The sequence below is a fragment of the Diuraphis noxia genome, unplaced genomic scaffold (genome assembly GCF_037042655.1).
Source record: "Diuraphis noxia isolate RWA-SAM2 unplaced genomic scaffold, SU_Dnox_SAM2 contig0005, whole genome shotgun sequence".
In the NCBI taxonomy this organism is placed as follows: domain Eukaryota; kingdom Metazoa; phylum Arthropoda; class Insecta; order Hemiptera; family Aphididae; genus Diuraphis; species Diuraphis noxia.
The window spans coordinates 6,348,984-6,366,072 of record NW_028301715.1 but is presented as its reverse complement, the minus strand read 5'-3'; the positions used below and the strand labels follow the sequence as shown (position 1 = coordinate 6,366,072).

The following is a 17,089-nucleotide window of genomic DNA, read 5'->3' as shown; positions in this document are numbered from 1 at the left end:
GAAAAATCTCAGCTTTATATAGCTAATCTACAGTATGACAATACTACTTATTTTATAGGTACAATCTAGAGGGTAACAATTAAATTATAATTTAATATTTTAATATAGTGATTAGTGGCTACTATAGGATACCTACTAACTTAAGCTTAACTATACTACAGGTACATAATAATTGTGGTGGCTATAGTGCATAATGCGAAAACGTCGAAAACAACGCACAGTGCAACCCGAAAGCGCAAATCGACTTTTTTCTCAATAACCTAAAAGCACACAACGAATTTGCGCTCTTGTACTTTAATGGCTTAGTAGTGGTATAAAAGCTACAAAATAAATTGTATTACCTAATACTGCAACATTGTACCATTACTGTCTCTTCAGTCTTCAATCTTGGCTATAACTGAGATCTGAGTCTTGCTCATCTGTTTTCGGTGAACTATTTAGTTTGTATTTTATATTATGTAATAAAAGCAGTCACTAATTGAATTATAGTCCATTAGTCTGTCGGATCAGCAGGCTATGGTCTACGAAAAAAAAGGTTCACAATGTGGTCTTCCCGCCATTGAGAAAACTATACTTCCCGCGTGCAAGCAGGTTAGATAATAATTTCCCCCTTTGAATGTACACGTGCCAACAACTGGTCACACTGTTTTGGATCAGCTGTTTGGGTGGTATTGATAAAAATCCGTAATAAATAATAATAATAATAGCTATTAAATTTGCGACTTTGCAAGTCGACTGTTTAACCTTCACCGGGTGGTGACGGCTGTACGATTTTTCATTCGTGATCGTTGGGCGACAACCGAAATCGCTGTTTTTCTGGTCCATCCAGTCCGTTTTACAGCATCGTTCAAGATGGCAATCGGTGACTATCCGGCCGAGTATAATCCAAAAGTCCATGGACCGTACGATCCTGCTCGTTACTACGGAACACCCGATACACCTTTCAGCCAATTAAAACTCGGAGAGGTAACTATTTTTTTTCTCGACGGTTTAACCTAACTTCGCAACCAGGAATCGAAAACACGTTTCATGTTTGCTGTTGTGAAATCGATTCATTAGATGAATTTTTTTTTTACGTACCATAATATAAGTGTAACGGTTGCGTGGTAGAAAGGATAGTAGTCAATGGCGATAGCCCGTGATTTAAGTATCTGACATTCTGACAACAATCAAATTTTTGATGATTGAAGTTTGACAGTTATGTTGTGATCTCAGAGTGGTGCATGAAAAAATGTTAACCACTTAACCACTAGCCTTTGACCTACGAGTAGTTCTAAAAATATTGGAAATCGATCACAGGTTATCTTTACTAATGTCCAACATAATATGGCTCGTATCATTAATCTTTACTCCTAAGTCCAAACTTATGGCTTGTGTTACTATATTTGATAACAAAAATATAATCGAAAAAAATTTTTGTCCTTCATTAAAATTCATACTTGTTTATAACTTTCACACTTTTGACATTTGATACATTATCAGTTATAGACTTATAGTGGAAAATGTATTATTTAACAATTAATTCCTATTTAATTTTTGTATAAAAAATTGTATTTAATATTACTTATAGTTATGTATAAACTATTTTAATTATGAATATATTTTTGATTAAATGTTTTTATGAATGAATGCAAAATATTCTTAATTTACATTTGTATAATTCAATGTATTGGTTAAATTGTTATTTATATATAAAAATTAGTTTTGATTTGTTCAATAGGTAACAATAGATACCAGCTACCTAAAATACATTTTAACTACTTAATATTTCAATTTAATAATTATTATTCATAATCATCCCTTTTATTCAATATTTTTATCATGTATTTTTTCAGGTCACTGAATGGGTGGGACGTCGTAACAAATCACCAAAAGCAATTGCTGGATTATTTTCGCGTGCCTATTGGCGTTGGTCACATAAATATGTTCAACCAAAACGTACAACAGTTGCTCCATTAATCCATATTCTTGCTGGTTCAATGTTGTTCTTCTACACTATTAACTATGGCAAATTTGTGCATCATAGAAACTACAAGTACCATTAATATTGTTAAACATTTAACAGCAGAATTTATATTATTAGATTAATAAAAATGGTTTAAAACACTTATACAATAAAATAAAAATACATGTATTTCAAAAAACATAATATCTTTTTTTTTTAGTTAGTATCAATTTGTAATATTTATAGACATTAAAAAATTATACTTGAAGGAAAAATTTTATATTTATTATTATATGTGTTGTACAGTTGATTATTATAACAATAATTTCATACAAAGCCTTTTTAGTTGCGAGAGGAATAACAATATTTATTTTAAAAATTTAGGGTTAACGCTTATTTTGGTATGTATTAAAGTTTAAAAGTTTTATTGGCTATTTATTAAAATTGATATTATTTTCAAATAAAAATATTATGATGATTGTTTCAGTTATCATAAATGCTATCCATCATTATAACATCTAAATTCAAATTTTAATTTTAACTAATTAAAAGTAAAATATGCTAGTTTTAGTTTAGCACAGTAACCAACTAATAGGTACAATTCTAGATTGGAATGAAAATTAAAGTATTATTTATAGATCACTAACAGTGCCGGATCTACAAATTATATAACCTGTGCCCCCAGACCACAACATAATATTAGCACCCTTAAAAGTTACAAATAAAATCCATGAGTCCTAAAGTGTGTAAAAATACGCATTATCATAGGTGATTTAATTATTTACAAAATTAATAAAAATACTTTATACATACATATATTTATATAGGTATTATGAAAATGTTTATTTTCAATGAAAAACAAATAATATAAAACGCAAACCTATATCATAATTTAGAATCATAGCTTTAGAATCTATAAAAGTAAACTAAACTATTATTTTTCTTGATTTTTTTGATGGGAACACAAAATATTATCACAATAATTTATAAATATAGCAGTTTAATGTATATGATTGTATTTAATCTTCTTTGTTTAGTAGTTGATCATAAATACAATTTAATTATTTAAGTTAGTTAATTAGTTAGTCAAATTATCTTAAATAATCTTATTTTTCACTCAAAACTATACTTTTTATTTTTTGTAAATTAAAAAGTACTGTACAAGTATAAAAAAAAAACTGAATCAATTAACAGTATCACATTTTAATTTTTTAAAGCTATTAAAATGTGAGAAAAATTGAAAAATATTTATGTTACTATAATAATAGTAGTTGACAGGTAATATTTTCTATGACATAAAATAGAGTTTCTTTAAGTATTTGACATTGGAAGATGAGATCATTGTAAAGATCTATTCCCATTACGTGAACGTAACTAGATATTAAATGTTTGTAAGCATCGTTAAATTGGAGACAAGCAGGCGCAAACTGGCTGGGGTGCAACATCTCTTGCCCTAAAATATATTTGATCTATTATTGTATAATTTTGTTTGAACACCCATTTGAATATTTGTTTTAATTTGGTACCTATTTACAATTTTTAAGTATTTTCAATATTTTATACATAATCTACATATTTTAAATTTGCCTCAAACAATTTTTTTATTTGCCCTTTAAATTATGTAGCATCCCATGCCTTTTTTACCAGTCCACACCAGGAGACAAGTATCAGTCAGGTGCTTATCCACAAGCGGCAGCTGGCTACTAAAGCTTTATTTAGCGGTTCGAGCTATCATCAGACTCCCAAGTTGTGAACCATGTACTGTTGGTATACTTGTATATGCACAACACCTTGACAATGCTAATGTAATTATAGGGATATCAACTAAAACAAACATTCTCATGTTGGAGTATGCATATAGTCAAAACATTGACTTCAAATGTCATCCTAACTGATATCTCTATGATATAAATCAAAAAATTTTAACAAAATATGCAATTTTTTGTATTTACTTTCAATAATTACATCTGATTTATTCTTATTCAAAGCCATAGATTTATCTATCAATGATGAATAACATCTATAAATTTATGTCAAAAAAAACTAAAATAAATATTAAATATATTTCTCTTAGCTACTGAGATATGATTTAGCTATTGGTCAATTATTGATGGTATTTTGTCTCAATAACCTAAGAAGTGTGAAACGTGTGTTGAAGATCTTCAAAGTCTAACATTCTCGTTTCTGTACTCAGTGCGCTATCAGTGTCATTTAGTGGTTCAAACTGTTCTAAGCTTTTAATGAACTCTTCAGTAGATGTTGGGACTAGATTCAATTCATTAGTGAAGACTTCATAGACTCCATGACCCATAAAGGAATCTGATTGAGAGACGTTCGTAGCAGATGATGTGGATGCTATTGGATAATCTGAAAATATTTATTTTTTGTACATCAGTAGGTATAAATATATTCTCAATAATAATTATAACCTACCAATTATAGGTACATTTGTGTGCAAATGATCAGACATTGAGCGTAACCTTTCAGATACCAGACCATCTACACTTTCCAAAACAGCTTGATTTTCATCACATAATATTGATTCTTCCATACTAGAGCTCAGTAAGAAATCTACCTTAGATGATTGACTATCAAAAATATTTAAATGAATAGGACTAGAGTGGCAATTTAAATTTTGAGGTGTCACTTTGGGTTCAATAGATTTTGTAGAGTCCATAGTCCAAACACTAGATTCTGGCTCCATTTCATAATCATTCTGAATGTCTCTTAAAGTATAAGAGCCTTTTGGTAAACCCATCAAATGTCCTAATGAATCATCTATAAACTAAAGAATTTAATAAAATATTAAGACAAAGAATTAAATTTTAGCAGGATCAGATATTTGATATATCTTACAATATGATTGTTATCAATGGAATTAGATTCACAATTTGATACAATTTTAAAAGATTTCGATAAACTTCTTAAATTTATAATTAGTGTATTTAGCTCTTTGGAAAATGCTTGCAGACCTCCACTCTCAAGTGTACTAGATAGTAAATCCCAAACAGATATTGTTCCAGACAATGATTTCATAAGGTTGGTTTTTTTCAGATGTTTAATTATCTAATAACATACAAATAAAAATGTATTAAACTGAATTACAGAAATGAATTTCATGATATTGTTGTACTTGTTTCAAATGTAACTGCAAATTTTTTTTAGACCTTATATAAGCACAATGTCTATTTTTTACAATTTCTGTCTGAGTATGAATTTCTTTTTTACTATTAATTATATCAACTGAAATATAATAAAATATAATGTTTTAATAAAACATCTTAACTTTCTCTAAAATATTCAAATTGTATTACTATTCATCGGTGTTTCGTGGAGGTTTTGAAAAATATTTTGTAACTCTGAATCCACTTGTTTATTGGCAGTATTCATCTTGTGAGAAGGAAATCTTTCCAAATGTTCTTGCATTCTTTTATGTCCTAAATAAGTTTTACCACATCCTCCACAGACAAAATCTGATTTAACATTGTATTTTACTTTTTTTCTGCCAATGTCTGAAAAAATAAATATTAATGTTATTAAAGTTTTTATTTAAATATTTAAAATATATACAAATAACACTAGACATATTCAGTGTTGATAATATCAAACCAGTGTATTTTCTGACGATTAAGTAAATTAAAATCATCATATAGGTTGCATGGGAAATCACTATTGAATACACTTTGCTTGCCAAAATTTAAAACCTAATCTATCATCAGTTTTCTGATAGATGAATTTAAATTAGACCTTATACTATAAATCATATGCATTAATATATTCTTTGTAATTTAAATATAGAAAACAAGTATATACCATTATAGTCGACTATTAAAAATGAGTTCTTTTTGGTTTCCATTGTGTTTTCACCATTTAAAAGATGTTTTGGAGGTTTACACAAGCGACCAGACTTTGTAGATATTCCAGGATACTCTATAATCTATAAAAATATAATAATTATTAAGAAAAAAGAAAATATTAAAGTATATTGAATTACATCTTCTGATTTTGACTGTTTTGAAGATTCATCTTGTTTTATTTCATTTGATTCACTCATGACTTTTCTTGGTCGTCCTCTTTTAGGCACTTTTATTTCAATAGAGTTTGCTTCTAAATCAGTTGGCCTTACCAAACTAAACAAAAATTAATGTATTTGTATAATATGCTTTTTAGTGTAAAATATTTATTAGTTATGCCTTATGCATAGCTTCAATAAATTGAAAGTATTTAAAATATAAATGCCAACAAAAATGTATTTACAATGTGCTGAAGTAACTAAGTAAGTACTTATAAGTTGAAATATAAAATGAATTATTTCATTTTCATTTTTTTAATTAGTAAAAATTACAGAAAATAGTTTAAAAATTAATAATAACTAGAGCTCGGAGTTGTTGCATTGAAAATCATAAAAATATGCATGCAAAACTGCATTAGAGTAGAAAAAATTATATGCATTAAAATATATAATTATAAGTTATTATTTTAATTTTAAATGGAATTTAATAGATAATACATAATAATAAATAATATTAGTATAATTATTATATAAATAATCAAAATGTGAATGAAAATTTGTATTCATATGTCTATACACAAACACAATACATAGTCGGTATCTAACCCAAACTCTGTAGTATATTTTCAACTAAAAAATTCGTTATTTGTTTAGGAATTTTTGATACAAAACGAAATTAAATTTAAAATGTATTGGAATTTTCCACAAAAAAGAAAATTAAATATTATGATAACTCAAACAAGACTATAAGGCATGAGACTCATATATGGACAGTATAGCTAACAGAATACTAATAAGCTGTATAGGAAACTATTTTTAAAATAAACCAAAATGTACTCTTAAAATATCTTATCATTATTGAACTTTGTCAATAGTAATTGATTTCAATAATGAACAGAAAACTATTACAGCTATTATAAGAAATATTCTATGATATTCTTAAAATATAGAATGTTATATTCTTAAAAAAATGTTTATTCTAAAAAAATGCAATTTTTCTTTAGTGTTTTTAACTCGCTACATGTTGAAACAAATTTCTGTCTTACTAGGCAATTTATTGGACTATTCAATAAAAATAAGCAAATTCAACAAGTCCAAGCCATAATAAAACATTTAAATGTCTTTAAAATTTAAAGAATTTTAATTTACTTACTGGACAATAACATTAGTATCAGTTGTTGAGTCATATTTCAATACTTTATTATCATCATTAAGCATATCTTCATCTTTAAGTAACAACGATACATCTTTAACAAATTTATCTGAATAAGTGATAATGTGTGGTCTAAAATAATTCAATAATAATCAATATTTAAATACATTTGGTTTTTATAAAATTTAAATTCTAAAACAAAAATAGATGCAATACTTAGGTTAATTACTAACTCTGTAGATTGATCGTTTTTGATTGCTGAGTGGTGTATAGTTTTGTCATAAGATATTTTTTGGATAGATTTTGTAGAATTTGTGTGAGAAACTATTGGTGGAATACACTCAGTGCTGACTGTCGGAACTTGATGGTCTACATTTGGAACATAGAAGTTGTAAGACATCAATTCTCCAGAATTAATTTGTTGTGGTAGTTGTACATTGCTTTCTTCAGTCAGCTCCGGAATCACATTTAATATGTACACAGGATAGTTCTCCAAATTTTGTAAATCCATTTCTAGAACATAATACCTGTTTAATGGTCTTACACAACTGACAGTATGTCCATACTTACTGTGATATACCACAAAAAAAAAAAAATGTTTATAAGCCTTTAAATTTAATCTAGATGTTAAAAATTTTAAATCATGACTAAAAAAATTATCAGCGAATAATAATTATTATAAATGTGTTTTTAAGGAGATACCGAGAGGTAAAACAAAATATAGTACAAATTTATTAACTTGGCTATTTATTCAAAAATGAGTTGATAAAAAATAGTTTAGTAGGTAAAGAAGGCAGAAGCTCAGAACTGCGAAAATTGTTTGCTACCTACCTTAGATCATATTATACATAATATACTATATTATGATATTAATATTAATATTATGATATTATGATCTAAGCTGCTGCTGTCAACCGAAATATTTGCTTTATCAGTTTATAGTTATCACTATATAAACGAGAGAACGACTTTTGTTTTTTATAAGTGATAAACCACGATTTAAGATAAAGATAGCCCAGGAATGCCAGGAATTGAATAGCCCATGTCCATCCATATCGCCGTCTTGTTGTGTTCCATTTAATTTTTCATATTATTATTTTGTTCTGTGATTTCGTCGATGTTCAATTTTTTCCAATGTTCATTCAACAATCGTGGCCATCATTATTAATTTATACTATACAGATTTTAGACTTTTTATTTTCCATTGACGTTTGTGAATTTAAATTTTGAACATCGATCGACTTCAAGGCTTCAAGTTTTATTGCGTTATTGATCTGCCCGTCTTTGCTTACTGCCTAGTGCCTACAGTCAGTAACATCAAATCAATAGTGCGTTTTATTAATTAATCTTTGTTGTTTTTGGATGTAATTTGAGTTAACATTTTATTTACACTACCGAATTTCGCAATCATGGATTTACTTGGGTCGATCATGAAATCAATGGAAAAACCACCTACTGTGGATACCAAAGAGAAACTAAGGCAAAAAAGTAAGCCTTAATTGGATGTCATTATTTTTTATTTTTTGAAATTTTTACATGTTTATCGGTAAAGTGAATAATTCTGTATTATGCGTTTAGTGCCTGAATAGTAATTATATAAAATGTCTACAAAATGTCTAGGAATGTACTTGATATGAATTTAGCATAGTCAATATTTCCTTGTCATAATATTATGGTAACGTATTAACTATAAATGTTATCTCCATTTAATTTTTCATTTTAGAAGCCCAAGAAGTGTTAATCAAACAACAGAATAGGGAAAAAGCAAGAATGATACAGTTCCGCAATGAAGTAATTCTAATTATTTATACATTTTCATGATTTGTATGTTTTTATTGTTCAATGTTAGCTATAAATTTAAAATTTAAATTATTAAATAAGACAATAGATAATCTTAAGAATGTTTTTTCATTAATTTTAAATATTTAGGTATTTAATTTTTTTTTTTTATTCATTAAATTAAAATATAAATATAATTTAATAAATATGGTATTTTATTTTTAGACTGAGAAGAAAGTGACATCATTTGTTCAAGACGATCATCAGACTCGTTTGAAATTCCCTACTTTGAATAAAGTGCTACGCAATATTGTGTGAGTACATTAATTATTTTAATCATTATTTGTAGGAAACTAAGAAAATATATTTTTAAATAGACATGAAATTGCGGAGGATGCTGGAATGTTAGCTTATTCTTTTGGAGAAGAAGAAGTTGATCGTTATATTATGATATTCAAGAAAGACTCTCCACCTTCTGAGGATGAATTAAATGCACTCCGAAATGGTCAAGAATGGAATGATGATATTGCTAAAAGATTAACAGAACAAGTTTGTAATATATTATTAAGCTACAAACTAAATTTTAAAGTTGACTTCCAACAATAACCCATTAATATAAAATATTGTAGTACTTTCCATTCCTGAAAACCTTGCTCAGACGTTTAAAACAAAAATGATGTTGTGATCATCATAACCCTCCCACATTTATACTGGCCTAGGATCAATTCTGTTTAAGGATTGGAGGATAAGTAAGTTATGCCTCTTCCGATCCTTCTAAATAACAATAAAAAAAAAAAATTGTGACTTATTAATAGATGACTACTTATATCAAAGCTAACCAAAGCAATATTATATATTTCTCATGTTAGTTTATTAACATGATTATTATGTACATGTATACTATCAATTACACTTATACTAATAGTATTGTGCCCTTAAAGTGTTGATAGTATATTTCTAATGGGTATTGAATATTAATTAACTTATGAAGCAATAATTCTGTATTTATAATTGCATATTTTATATTAAAGACGTGTATAACAAACCCAGTCTGGATAAGAATATATCTTTATAACTTTATAAGTGAAGTATAAACCATTCTGCATACAAGTTAAATTGAAGAAGTTCATTCTGTAAAAGGAGGCAGTCAGAATAGTTGATTTTATATGAAGCTTTCTTTTCTAGCCTTTCAGTTTATTTAAATACAGTATTTAATGGTTTACTACTTTTTATTATTTCTATAGTGTTTGTTTTAAATTTTAGTTTGTATTATTTCACTTGGTGTTAAAAAATCAGCATTTTGGTATTCAATAGATATGAAAAGTTAATATAATATAATATGATATTATTTATTACTATCTAAAGTTTTCCTGACAATGATCATTTAAGCTTAGGGATACAGAAGTAGGTTTTTGATATTTTGTAAATCAGATCATGATAGGTATAAGTAAGCACTAAGTTTTTTTGATGTACAGAAAAATAAAAATTATCACATTACAAAGAAATTTAACAATTATAAATATAATATAATATAATATAAATATTTGTTTTTATTAATGTTTAGAGGGAACAAGTTAAAATTGAAAAAATGTTAGATGAAGAAAAACGAATGATGCTAAAGCGAACTAACCAAGATAAGCCTAAATATAATTACAAAGAAAAATTCCAACATCTTGTTGGTTTGGAAGCAGCTGAACAAGCAGCACGAAAGACAGAAACTAATAAATCTTATGGATTTGGTAAGTTAAAACGATTTTTAGTCTGAGCTCAATAAGTATTTAATCATAAAATATTGTATAAAACAAATTTATTTTCAGTTCCAAGTGAAAATAAAAAAGATCAAAGGTCAATCGAGCAAACACTAGCAGACATACGTGAAAAAAAAAGATTGAAAATTGAAAATGACAACTCTCAAAGTCAATCTTTAAAAATGGACTAATTTTACTTACCTATAGCCCACATTTTTATGAAGTATAGTTTAAAAATTGATTAAATCAGACAAAATAGGAATACAGCTCATATTAAAATTGCTTAAAACAATGAAATGTAAAAATAAAATTCTTACATTTAAATGTATTATTCGAACAATTATTCATAATTATATACTCATTTTGTTTTAAATTATTCGTGAAAGCAATACTTAATATTATATTTTTGATATTTATTTAACTAAATCAGCTGTTAATTTGTAAGCCTAGAAATAAATGTAGAAGTAATCAAAAATAGTTTGTGTTTTATTATGTGCAATTTTATGATTTAACATTTTTTAAATTTCTTTTATTGATTCAAATTAAGAATCATATCTTAAAATAAATTGTGTTCCTAGTACCATGTATGAGTAAATACATCAAAAGTTATTTTCATAATAACAGTTAACGACCAGGATTAATCTCATGAATGCACACACTTAAAGTTATAATTATATCATAAGATTATATCAAATTCAAATGATATAGTTTTTATTGTGTGGTGCTTGATTTGCAGTTTGAATTTAATATTTCAATTTTAGTAAGTAGAGTTTAGACATTTCCTGTGTGAGATGTTTCCTTTTAGTGTAAAGGTGTTATTTATATTCCATTAAGACTGTTAAGAGACTGGAAATTAGTTTATCATTGTGTATTTGCATCAGTTAATTTTCTTAATTTGATTTTATCTACAAATTCACATTACTTGAAAGTGTATACAGTTCAATGATAAACAGCGAGATAAAAGTTAGTAATTGTGGCCAAAATGCTAGAAAGTTTGAGGTAATGTTTCAGTTATGAGTTATTTATTAATTTCTTATGGCAATACTTAAATTTAAGATACATATTTTTAATGACATAATATGAAGGTTTTATTTGAAAATTTTTTTTGGTATTCAGACTGAAATTTCTACTGCAACAATTTCAGTTATTTAAGGGAACTTCAAAAACTGTCCGCCATTGTGTTGTAATTTATATTTTATAATAATATGATGTATTAATATTTAATGTGTGATGTTTATGATGAAATATAACATAGAAATTAGAATTAGAAATAACTAATTCCAAAATACAGTATTTAAATATTTGATGAATAGTAATATTAGAGTACCTATAGTAAATATTATGATTATAAAATATCCTTAAGAATAGAGGCTGACACACTGTCATCACTCTGAATTGTTTTTAATTATAATTTTAAATAAATTAAAATTTAATACGTCAATGACCTACTCAAATAATCTAACGCTTCTATGGGGAGTATTAGCAAATACTATAAATGACATATCAACTTTAGTGTTTGGTATTAGTCGATGGTCGACGACTCAAAATTAGATAACTTGACTGTAGAGTGCAGAAAGAGTGTCGACTGTGTCGAGTTTCTCAGTTTAAAAAAAATAAATGTTTATGTATTATGTGCCTTCTTAACATTAATGATATTATTGATATTCACGATTATCGGATTATAGCCTATAGCCTATGGGCTATAGGATTGTTTATAAACTTAAAATTTATAAATTATAATCAATTATCATGGTGATATCTATTCTGTGATATTAGATCAATTATTACACTGTCTAATCCATGGTCTAATCAGCAGCTGGTATTCAGACATTCGACCATATCAGACTGGTTTTTGAGTCTCCACGTGAAAGTCAAGGAGATCGGAGCATAAATTGAAATCTATCCTCCCGTGTGACTGAATTTTGTTTATAAAAACCTAACCTATAATATCAAAATCTACTATCTTTCCGAATGTTGGTGTTCTGTTGAAATGTTCTTCTAGTTTTCGCGTCTGGTACAGTAACACTTTTCCGTCAAAATGGTAAGTTTTTAATTTTTATCCATTTTAATCGAAGCAACCATCTGCTCATCGGCCAAAACGTTTGCACTATTAATTTCCAAACAAATTAAAATGTTTAAAATATTACATATTATAGTTTATGTCCAAAGTCTTCTGATTATAACTCTACCGTAATATACGATTTTCGGGACAATTTATAGTCGTCCGTCAATCTGAATCGAACGATGCTTAACGAATTCCGTTACAGTTTTAATATTAAAACAATGATAATTTTAGAATAATTCCTATTTCGACGATCTTCTGATGTTGAAAGATGTTTACGTTTGGACATCAAACCGCTATTGATTTTCATTGTGTCGACTAGACGGCTTGTTTAGTTACTTCTATTATACAATGATAATATCCTATGTCTAATGCAAATCATTTTTAGGCCAGAGGTCCGAAGAAACATTTGAAGCGTTTAAACGCACCCAAAGCATGGATGTTGGACAAATTGGGAGGTGTCTTCGCCCCTCGTCCAAGCACCGGTCCACACAAACTCCGGGAATCACTGCCGTTATTGATTTTCTTGCGTAATCGTTTGAAGTATGCACTTACTGGTGCTGAAGTCACCAAGATTGTCATGCAAAGATTAATCAAGGTTGATGGCAAAGTCCGTACCGACCCTAACTATCCAGCTGGTTTTATGGGTAAGTGACTCGTTCCATACTTTTAAGTGCGATCTAAAATAGCTGTATTCCAATGTATTGAATTTTTCAATCAGCCATTTAATATATCTTCCTTGAATGCTGCATTAATATTTGATTGATTTGATTTTTTTTTTTTGTCATGATTACGTTTTTAGGAAGGTTTTTGTTGTAATGGTTATTTATAGACAAAAGTATATTTATGATCCGTAGATTTATCTTGTGGGTAAAAAGTATTGAGTAGTAAGGTATGGTTTACAAATTTAAAGAAGTATATTTTAATTTTAAAATGTCAATTTTGTAATACAAATTAGTATTCTTGAATTTGTTTTCAAATCTTTTATTTTATTTTCTTGTTGAAATATATTAGTTATCTATTTATTTACTCTTTCCAATTTTGAATATAATTAGTTGTTAATTCTGTTTTTAAAGAAATTTCACTGATCAAAAATAAGCATATTATTTTATATTTTTCACCTGCTACTATCAATTTTATTTATTAACTGACTTTAAATAATAAAAACAAATTTATTAATTAAACCTGTGATATTTTAAATTGTTGTCGCCCTACAACACATTTGTAGTTATTTCTATGATTTTAAACCTTAAATTCATTGAGTATTATAAACCTTTGAAGAATAACTATTTCTAAAGTTTGGTTTGAAATTATGTTTATATTTATGATTTTAAGTTAATATATACACTTATTTTGTCATAAAAGCCTAAAATTTAGTTCTTAAGATGGGTCATTGCTTTTTTGCTGTGTTTCATAATGTGTAAGAGTTTTTAACTTTAATTGTGCCTAGTTACTTTGTTTCAAATGTGAGGTTAAAATATTAAGTTCATAATATCATGGATTTTTTAATCATATTATAAGGATAATTAAGAATATTTTAAAATTAGAATATTATTTAATGTTATGAGGTATCTTATATTTTATCATTCTGAATTTGTTGTTTTGGTATGATTATAAAATGAAAACAACCAATCTGGTCGGGTTTTGCTTATTTTAAAATCAAGCATGCTAGTAAATAGTTTAAAATAAAGTATTTTACCATACACATTTTTAATCAATAGTAAATAAGTTGAATAAAGAAGGTAAATAATTTAATCAAATTAAAATTTATATTATACTTACAGATGTTATATCTATCCAAAAGACCAGTGAACACTTCAGATTGATCTATGATGTAAAAGGTCGTTTCACCATTCATAGAATTACTCCAGAAGAAGCAAAAGTAATTAAATTACAAGTTTGAAGTGAAATTAATTGTTTCGTTATTTATTTTCTTATTGCATTTTAGTACAAGCTTTGTAAAGTAAAGAGGGTACAAACTGGACCCAAAGGAGTGCCATTTTTAACTACTCACGATGGCCGTACTATCCGCTACCCTGATCCCAACATCAAGGTTAATGATACTATTAGATACGATATTGCTTCATCAAAAATTTTGGATCATATTCGTTTTGAAACTGGCAAGTTAAATTCTTTTTTTTTAAATACAATAATGTTTGTGTAATATTAATTGACATAACTATTCATATTTTTTATAGGAAACTTGTGCATGATTACTGGAGGTCGCAATTTAGGGCGTGTTGGTATTGTTACCAACAGGGAAAGACATCCAGGATCTTTTGATATTGTTCACATTAAGGATGCAAATGAACATATTTTTGCCACCCGGTAAGTTCATTATTAATTTTTTTTTTTTAATTTGATCGTCAAATTGTAATATTATAATATGTTATTACTCTCGACATCACTACAAAAACATCTTGACCTACTTTCCCCTTGGTACTTCCAATGGCACACAAAAATAAACGAATCTTAATCAATACCACATTTTCCCTCAAAATGCAACAACCCCCTCCAGTATCACACTAAACAATGAAATAATCCCTAATTCGGACACAGTCAATTATTTAGGATTATACTTTGACAAAAAACTCAACTGGGCCAAACACATTCATATGACCAAACTAAAACTAAATCGAAGACTCTCTATTCTCCGTAGTACTATGGGCAAAACCTCAAAGCTCAACCTAAAATCAAAAATTAACTTGTACAAACTACTAATAAAACCCATCTGGACGTATGGGATTCAGCTATGGAGCTGCTAAAAAAACAAACATAAACAAAATTCAAGTAGTCCAATCAAAAACTCTCCGTCTCATCACTAACGCCCCTCCATATGTCTCGAATGAAACTCTACACTCAGACCTGAACATACTGTATGTCAAAGAAGTCGCAAAAAATCACTACTTTAAATTCCACAACAGGCTACAAAACCACACCAATCCCCTCATTAAAGATCTTTCATCACACTCCCTTCCGGGTAATACGGTAAGGAGACTCCAGCATAAGTGGCCCAGAGACTGGTTAGCATAATACATAGGACTATACGTTAATTATAAAAAAAAAAAATTCTTGCCAAAGTGCTGTTGCTCGACAGTCTCTTCAATTCAAGATTTTCATGTAAAATAAGAATAGCGTTACATATAAATTGAATGCTGTCGCGTTTGTATTTGTATTAATTCTATTACTATTGTAATTCAAATATCTATTAAGCTAATTGTACCATGAGTACAGATTGTTAAATGTTCTTCAAAAAAAAAATATATATATTACGTTTTCTCACATTTAATTATGCTCTTGCTTGCTTAACTTGTTTTTTTTTTTTTACTTTTCATGGTTATCAATTTATCATGCATGTTTCCTCATTTGTAGTTTTTCTATCAACATTATACAAATAGTTACAGCAATAACCAGTGAAAATCCAATTTTCAATTTATTAATCTAGACCATTACATGATTATACACTAGATTTTTAAAAATTTCAGTAATTTGGTACATATTTTCTAATCACTATCCATTTGTAACCTTTTTGTAAATATTTTATACCATGAGACTATATATTATATCAAGGTATGCCGTGATGATGGTACATAGTAAAAAGAAAAATGCTTGAATGAATATTAAACAGATGATATTCACTTTACTCTGTATCTAAATAAAATAAGCTGCCTTAGGCAGTAAAGAGTGTAGTTAGCACTTGCTGAGTGTTGGGTTCTTGGAAGTGTTACTTTATTATTTTGACAATTCTCTAGTTTTCAGTATTCTAAAATTAACAAGTTATAATTTTTTGGATGTGACCTTAAGTATTAGTAAAAGCTGATAACAAAACTGATTTATTTAATGGTATGATCAGACTTAGACTTAACTTAATCAGTTGCAGCCTTAGAATATTCATATTTAAGACTTGGTTTAGTTAAAATTATAGAATCTTAATCTTGATTACATATCTTGAAACCTATTCATATATGATATACATAGTGTCAAGCTTATAAATGTGTTTTCTGATTTATTCTATTTAATATTCATACAAAACTAGTACATGTTTAAAATGAATTTATTTTATTTTATAGGATGAACAACGTTTTTATTATTGGAAAAGGTCAAAAGAACTACATTTCTCTACCAAGGAGTAAGGGAGTTAAGTTGACTATTGCCGAAGAACGTGACAAGCGTTTGGCTGCCAAGACCAAGTCAAGCAGGCGTTAAGAGTTTGTTTTTGCATTTTTATGTGATTTGAATAAATGACTTATAAAACACAAATGTGTTTTTGATTGATTTTTAATTTTATTCTTATTTATCCTAAATGGTATACATAAAATTATTTTTTGTGACTGGTTTATAATGGTTCATACCTATTTACCTAAATACTTTTCAATATAACTACTGTTTT

The 17,089-nt window shown here is 27.5% G+C and overlaps 4 protein-coding genes across 5 annotated transcripts; 3 read left to right on the top strand and 1 right to left on the bottom strand.

The window, feature by feature from the left end:
- The first annotated feature begins 714 nt into the window (after nucleotides 1-714).
- Nucleotides 715-2,220, top strand: LOC107163687 (putative ATP synthase subunit f, mitochondrial). Its single transcript, XM_015511227.2, has 2 exons — nucleotides 715-966; nucleotides 1,836-2,220. Exons 1-2 carry the CDS (start codon nucleotides 853-855, stop codon nucleotides 2,043-2,045), a joined length of 324 nt encoding a protein of 107 aa, XP_015366713.1. The 5' UTR covers nucleotides 715-852; the 3' UTR covers nucleotides 2,046-2,220.
- Nucleotides 2,221-3,865: 1,645 nt separating this feature from the next.
- On the bottom strand, nucleotides 3,866-8,032 carry LOC107163681 (uncharacterized). 2 transcript variants are annotated; one of them, XM_089228687.1, is made up of 10 exons: nucleotides 7,681-8,032; nucleotides 7,344-7,637; nucleotides 7,111-7,242; nucleotides 5,940-6,075; nucleotides 5,759-5,882; nucleotides 5,260-5,457; nucleotides 5,079-5,188; nucleotides 4,802-5,011; nucleotides 4,379-4,730; nucleotides 3,866-4,312 (listed from the first exon to the last, which is right to left on the bottom strand). In XM_089228687.1, the coding sequence occupies exons 2-10, from the start codon at nucleotides 7,619-7,621 to the stop codon at nucleotides 4,077-4,079; spliced, it is 1,776 nt and encodes a 591-aa protein (XP_089084813.1). In that variant the 5' UTR covers nucleotides 7,622-7,637; nucleotides 7,681-8,032; the 3' UTR covers nucleotides 3,866-4,076. The 2 variants fall into 2 exon arrangements, with proteins under 2 accessions (XP_089084813.1, XP_089084812.1); XM_089228686.1 differs by having other exon boundaries at nucleotides 7,344-7,623.
- Nucleotides 8,033-8,165: 133 nt separating this feature from the next.
- Nucleotides 8,166-11,112, top strand: LOC107163688 (sperm-associated antigen 7). The gene is made up of 6 exons (XM_015511228.2): nucleotides 8,166-8,598; nucleotides 8,834-8,901; nucleotides 9,115-9,203; nucleotides 9,267-9,438; nucleotides 10,454-10,628; nucleotides 10,707-11,112. Exons 1-6 carry the CDS (start codon nucleotides 8,520-8,522, stop codon nucleotides 10,826-10,828), a joined length of 705 nt encoding a protein of 234 aa, XP_015366714.1. The 5' UTR covers nucleotides 8,166-8,519; the 3' UTR covers nucleotides 10,829-11,112.
- A 1,409-nt stretch (nucleotides 11,113-12,521) lies between these two features.
- On the top strand, nucleotides 12,522-16,959 carry LOC107163693 (ribosomal protein S4). Its single transcript, XM_015511233.2, has 6 exons — nucleotides 12,522-12,678; nucleotides 13,088-13,346; nucleotides 14,484-14,581; nucleotides 14,648-14,819; nucleotides 14,898-15,027; nucleotides 16,770-16,959. The coding sequence occupies exons 1-6, from the start codon at nucleotides 12,676-12,678 to the stop codon at nucleotides 16,903-16,905; spliced, it is 798 nt and encodes a 265-aa protein (XP_015366719.1). The 5' UTR covers nucleotides 12,522-12,675; the 3' UTR covers nucleotides 16,906-16,959.
- The last annotated feature ends 130 nt before the right edge of the window (nucleotides 16,960-17,089 follow it).

Bases quoted from the DNA above. Each gene is read 5' to 3' on its own strand.
- LOC107163693 (XM_015511233.2), top strand. The intron at 13,347-14,483 runs GTAAGTGACTCG...TTATACTTACAG, and splicing joins CTATCCAGCTGGTTTTATGG to ATGTTATATCTATCCAAAAG. The intron at 14,820-14,897 runs GCAAGTTAAATT...TATTTTTTATAG, and splicing joins TCATATTCGTTTTGAAACTG to GAAACTTGTGCATGATTACT.
- LOC107163688 (XM_015511228.2), top strand. From the start codon at position 8,520: ATGGATTTACTTGGGTCGATCATGAAATCAATGGAAAAACCACCTACT. The intron at 9,204-9,266 runs GTGAGTACATTA...ATTTTTAAATAG, and splicing joins AAAGTGCTACGCAATATTGT to ACATGAAATTGCGGAGGATG. The intron at 9,439-10,453 runs GTTTGTAATATA...ATTAATGTTTAG, and splicing joins CTAAAAGATTAACAGAACAA to AGGGAACAAGTTAAAATTGA.
- LOC107163687 (XM_015511227.2), top strand. From the start codon at position 853: ATGGCAATCGGTGACTATCCGGCCGAGTATAATCCAAAAGTCCATGGA. The intron at 967-1,835 runs GTAACTATTTTT...GTATTTTTTCAG, and splicing joins GCCAATTAAAACTCGGAGAG to GTCACTGAATGGGTGGGACG.
- LOC107163681 (XM_089228687.1), bottom strand. From the start codon at position 7,621: ATGGATTTACAAAATTTGGAGAACTATCCTGTGTACATATTAAATGTG. The intron at 7,243-7,343 runs GTTAGTAATTAA...GAATTATTTTAG, and splicing joins AAAAACGATCAATCTACAGA to ACCACACATTATCACTTATT. The intron at 5,012-5,078 runs GTACAACAATAT...GTATGTTATTAG, and splicing joins TGCAGTTACATTTGAAACAA to ATAATTAAACATCTGAAAAA.